Here is a 5446-nt window from a genome sequence, read left to right as displayed (position 1 = left end):
TGAAACAAAAGCTTGCAGACTTTATTCTTGGTGCAACAATCAACTTTGGTTAAGATTACACATGCATGTATTCACAATGTGAACAACTTGACCTCTGTACACAACTAGATGCAATTTACAACTCTGAAATAGGACTGCAACAAAAATCTGCATTCCAAGAACATGCCATAACAGCCTGTCCCCCTACTTTTAGCGCCTCTGTGCTCCTCTGGTGTGTATGCTAAGAGCTGAGAGCTTGATTTCGTCTCCCGTCCCGGTCGCCACAAATATCTCCATCGGCAGATGCAAAGTTAATCTTCGGGAAGCTATGACTGAAGTCATCGGATAGCTAAGTTCTTGCCTAATTTACATCCCCGAAGCACATGTTGTCAATATAATTAGATATCACCATTCAGTCCCAGCCCATCAACATCTTCCATACTTCGTCCTCGATTTTCTTCCACGCAATAGAAGAGCCTTCACCTTCATTAAGAAGGACCCTGTAGACTTCCCATTCTCGACCCCCAATCACGTGCCTCCCAATGTCAACCTGGGAAAAAGAGAAGTTAGAGAAGAAATTATGTGCAAGTTTATAAACTCCCATCAGATGATAGACACAAGTCAGGCTTTGCACGAAAATGATGATCAGATTAACATTGCAGAAGTAACAAGAAGCACAGTTTTAGATGCCACATGAGAAACATAGGCATCACCATCCAAAAGCAGCACTGATCAACTTAGTCGTAGTGTCGCCAATTTGTGCTTGGACATATAGTGCAGATGAGAAAGAAAGTCTGAAAATTCAGCCGATATTCCAGTATTGAGAACCCAATTCAGACAACAAGCACAAAATAATTAGAAAAGATGTAGCATAAGCAAGCAGGGGTGTGTACCGAAAATATGCCAATATTGAGGGTCTTGAGAGCAAGGGTTATGTCATGAAAGACAAGGGGCCGGCCTTTTCCACATAACTGCACAGGATTCGCAACCAGCAACTCTGTTTCAGGACCACGACTTACAACAGCTACTCTGAGAGGCTGAAGAAGTTCCATCTCCAGACGGGAGGACAATGCTTGCTGCTTGCTTGGGGCAACTATCTTCTTCCCATCCACTTGCATTATGAAGAGATCAATTTCACAGTTCCTTCTTTGCTTTGTGAAGAAACGTCCATAAGAAATCTAATAACATCACCATTCAGCAACAATGGTTAATAAGGACAAATTAGATGAAACTGTACTTTATAAAATTCTGACGTTATGATAAAATAGGTCAAAATTCCCAGTTTCAAGCATGCATAAGAATGTGAACCTTTACCAGACAAAGAAAGTGTAAAACCATCTATTTAAACAGGCACTTTTTAATCTTAACACTCAGTAGCACTCCGTTTATTTTCCCTCATTCTGTCACGAAAGATATTTGACACTACACGAGCATATATAAAGAAGACCACCAAGAGAACTTCAAGCTGGAAATACATTTAACATAGAAGCTGTATAAGTGGGTAAATCATCAGATCATATAAAAGACACCTCCTCAGAAAAAAAAACCACCAAAATGAAGAAACAAGAATTAGAAGAGACGCGTTAAATGCATACCCTTGGCAATAGAATTCTGACATTCTTGGAAGTAATCAATACCTGAATATTGTAGTCCTTCAGAGTTCTCATTATGTCATAGAGAAGTCCTTTGTGATCTTGGCAACTTATTTGGACAAGCGTGTGAGCAGGGCTTAGCATGTTGTCTATCTTGACTGAAATGCTCTTGGAGGTCAATGACCCGTCTAGCTGATAATTAGGTATTTCCTTGTCTTCTGTGATGGCAGGTGGAAGAAATGAATCCTGTGAACACTCTGTTATTTCAGGACCAACCATTTCTATGTCGCAACTGATCATGGCCTCCCCTATCACTGCTTTCAAATAATTGCTTACGTCATCCTGCCTCTTCTTCGTGTGCAAAAGTTCCCTGGCATGAGAAAAGTTAACAATTTAGGCCAGAGAAACATAAATAGTGATGTCAAGATGAGAAATAACATTGTCAAGTCTAAGAGGGGTTGTTTATTCCCCTCAAGGTTATTCATGCACACCAACCACTACGTTCCTAGATCTCCAGTACCGTCTTAAAGAAGATAGATATGTCTTCTTCCTTAACTAGCCAATGGTCTGTCCACCCAATTAGTATAGACAGATGAGTAATGCACTAAGCACAAAGTAGGCGGTAGATAAACTGCCAAGCCAAGGATTAAAAGCTGTTCTTGTCTCATGGTAATGTCAGGACTCATTTATTATGCACGATGTTTATGGAACATGTACCAATCTTGTGTTTGAGAAGATCAAGCTGTGAAATTATAGAGCAGATTATGGATGAGCATGAATCTATGCAGCATTGACATAACAGCACAATAAAATTGCACCTAGAAATGGATTTGTAGGTTGGGCTTGAGCAGACGGAAATATCATACCTGGTGTCAGTGATGAAAAAGAGGTCCATCACTTTTTCATCAGGTGTTGTGGACACCTTAACTCTCTTGATTATAAGCTCAAACTCACAAAGCACCCGTGTCACATCTGCCAAAAATAAGGGGCATCCTCAAATTCAATGTCAAAAATATCTTTTTCTACATTTTATAAGATGAGGATTCCAACACTCCCCCTCCCAATTAAAAAATATTGGGAAGAGGGAGCAGTTGATGACATTTTCTTTTCTTGTGAATAGTACACATGATTCTATTAAGAAGGTATCAAACAAGTACCAGCCCTACACAGAAGAGTTTCTGGTAGAGGCCACACATATACAAAATCAAGCACAAAAGACTTTACATTTCCAACAAACTAGATGTTATGAGATTGAACTTTCCCACTATACCAAGAGTGAAGAGTGTAAGACCAATTATCCCTAAAAGAATCCCAAGAGGATTCAATTCCTTGAAATGCCCTTTTGTTCCTCTCTCTACAAATGGGCTAAAGAACAAGGAGAAGATTCATCCTATTGATTTGTTCCTTTCCATCACACGAACTGAAAGTCAGTCTCCAAGCCCAAAGTTTGTGTCGCACCATGCCTGAGGTCACCAATTTATTCGAACTGATTGACAACATTGTCTCTCCAAGCCCGAAGTTTGTGTTGCACCATGTCTGAGGTCACCCAATTTACTCCTAAAGTGATTTATGGTATTGTAGTCTAATATAGTTACTGACACTATGTGGAAGGCCATGAAGAAGATTCTTGTGCAGTGATCATGATAGAAGAAATACTTTGGAAGATGCGAGTCAAAAGGCCATAGTAATAAAGCAGAACAGCAGTAAGTCAAAGGTATCTTGACATTATTATCTGTCCCTGTTATCTATAGGAACCTGTACTGCACGGACAAACACTGCAAAGGCACCGTATAAAGAAAAACATAATCATTCAACTTCATAAAAGAGAGGAAGAATGAACATTCTAAACCACCTATTTCAGAAACATTATGTTATATTCCTCAAATCTACATCGATTGAGACAATTTGTTTTGATGCCCAAAATAATGTAGAAACCAAGTTCATTTAGGCGAATTACCATACAGAAGTCCTCTTCGATCACAAGAAGCTAACTTCAAGAGAAAGACATCAGGGTCCTTTGATGGCTGCGGCCCGTAGTTGTCAAACAAAATTCTGGAAGCTGAAGAACAAGAGGGGCACGCCTCAACTAGTCTCATTTTCAATAAATTCCACCTCGTTTTTGGATTGCCGGTGACCCAAAATAATATATAGCACCATTTTCCATCCGTCGACACATCTTCATCGCAAAACCAAATAATAAATTATGAGCATCTCAAACAATCGTTACCCTTTGTTTTGCAGAATATAAGGATAACTTAACATGCTTGCAACCAAATCTGGCAACAATTTCGCATTGAATGGAACACAATAACCCAGAGTCAAGAATCAAAACCCGTTATCTCAATTCAAACAATCACAACGTCATTTCAACAAGATTCATGGGGGAAAAAACCCACATAAATATTGTTTACTTCTGCAAAACATAAAATCACAACTCATTCTGCTTTTTTGCACTATCAGCGAAACATCTAGCCTCAAAAAAAAAAAAAAAAAAACAAATCTGCCTCAAAACAAATCGTCAACATACGGCCCAACCAAAACTCATCCATTTCTCCGGTATAGCTCGGAAAAAAGTTAAATTAGTAAGCCGCGCCTCTCGGTTGTCCTCCGTGTAAAAAACAAAATAAGTTTCTGCGACTTTCATCCACCTTGCCCTTCGGTAAAAATTTCATCAACCCACCCAAGAACAAGAAGAAACAAGAAGAAACAAGAAGACAAGAGTTCCAAACGAAGCCCGACCCAGATGGAAGTTCGAAGTTCACCTCCTCGGGCGATGCTCAAGCCGAAAAAGAGAATGATGCGGCACAGATCGCAGCCCAGCCCAGTCTTGTCAGGGCAATTAATGGTGATCATGCTGGGCTCTCCTTCCCGCTCGGACTGCCTGATGATCACCACGTCGTCGCATGGTATCCCCATGCTCTCTTTACCCCCTCCTCCTCCTCCTACCTCCTCCTTGGAGTCGAATATGCAGGCCCTTCTTTCTTCTTCTTTCTGTCGGCCAAACGAAACTCTTGTGGTCTTCAGAAGGCCTTAACTTATGCCCAGTAATGACCCAGAGAAGAAGAACACAACAAGAACAAGAACAGGAACAGGAACAGGAAGTGGCAAGAATCTAAGGAGGGCTTTGCTGCTTTCTTCTCAATTCTCTTGGGGGATTTGAATGGGAGTGGGCACTGAGGTCTTGTTGGGTTGCTGGGTTTTGTTGCCTCGCCTGCAGGTACTCCATCCTTGTCCTCGTCTTCCTCCTCCTTCCTTTTTTTTCTTCTTTTTTTTTTTTAATTCCTCTTTTTTTTCCGAATTTATTTCTCTTCTTTTTTTTCTTCGCGGTTCCTTTAGTTGAATTTAGTCCTGTTCTAAGGTTGAAATCTCGAGTTTGCTCAAAAAAAGAAAAAAAAAAAGGTTGAAATCTCGAGGACCGGCTCGCGTGAAAATATCGCCGCGAGAGAAAGAGAGAAGTTAAATATCGTGGGGTTGAGAGATGAGAGGGGAAAGGGGCGAAGAAAGGTTGCACTTCTTAATTGGTAGAGCCGAGACAATAACAATTAGGGATAATAACACCAACGGTCCGTAAATTTTGATTCAATATATAATATATCTCCTCAACTTGTAATTTATTTAATATGATCCCTAAATTTTACTTTAATGTGTAATATGATCCCTAAACTTTTAATTTATTTAATATGATCTTTAGGTTTTTTGTACATATTTTACTTGGTCTTTAAATTATATGAAAATATTCTTCAAATACTAAGTTGAATATAAGACCACATTGAACAAATTGAATATTTATGGGCCATGTTGCATATTAGGTTAAAATTAAGGTATTCCATTACATATTAAACTAAAGTTTATGGACCATTGCTATTATTTCCCTA

General features: G+C 39.5%; 1 protein-coding gene across 1 annotated transcript; it reads right to left on the bottom strand.

Annotated features, from left to right (window-relative positions):
- LOC104439324 (ACT domain-containing protein ACR10) lies at positions 1 to 4827 on the bottom strand. Its single transcript, XM_010052410.3, has 6 exons — positions 4334 to 4827; positions 3529 to 3747; positions 2438 to 2543; positions 1617 to 1941; positions 873 to 1157; positions 1 to 529 (listed from the first exon to the last, which is right to left on the bottom strand). The coding sequence occupies exons 1-6, from the start codon at positions 4485 to 4487 to the stop codon at positions 392 to 394; spliced, it is 1227 nt and encodes a 408-aa protein (XP_010050712.2). The 5' UTR covers positions 4488 to 4827; the 3' UTR covers positions 1 to 391.
- Between the last annotated feature and the right edge of the window lie 619 nt (positions 4828 to 5446).

The sequence above is a fragment of the Eucalyptus grandis genome, chromosome 1 (assembly GCF_016545825.1).
Source record: "Eucalyptus grandis isolate ANBG69807.140 chromosome 1, ASM1654582v1, whole genome shotgun sequence".
In the NCBI taxonomy this organism is placed as follows: Eukaryota; Viridiplantae; Streptophyta; class Magnoliopsida; order Myrtales; family Myrtaceae; genus Eucalyptus; species Eucalyptus grandis.
Note: the sequence above shows the minus strand (reverse complement) of the source record. Positions and strands in the feature narration are given on the sequence as shown.

Bases quoted from the DNA above. Each gene is read 5' to 3' on its own strand.
- LOC104439324 (XM_010052410.3), bottom strand. From the start codon at position 4,487: ATGGGGATACCATGCGACGACGTGGTGATCATCAGGCAGTCCGAGCGG. The intron at 3,748-4,333 runs GTGAACTTCGAA...TTTGCGATGAAG, and splicing joins CTTGAGCATCGCCCGAGGAG to ATGTGTCGACGGATGGAAAA. The intron at 2,544-3,528 runs GTAATTCGCCTA...TATTTTTGGCAG, and splicing joins TCGAAGAGGACTTCTGTATG to ATGTGACACGGGTGCTTTGT.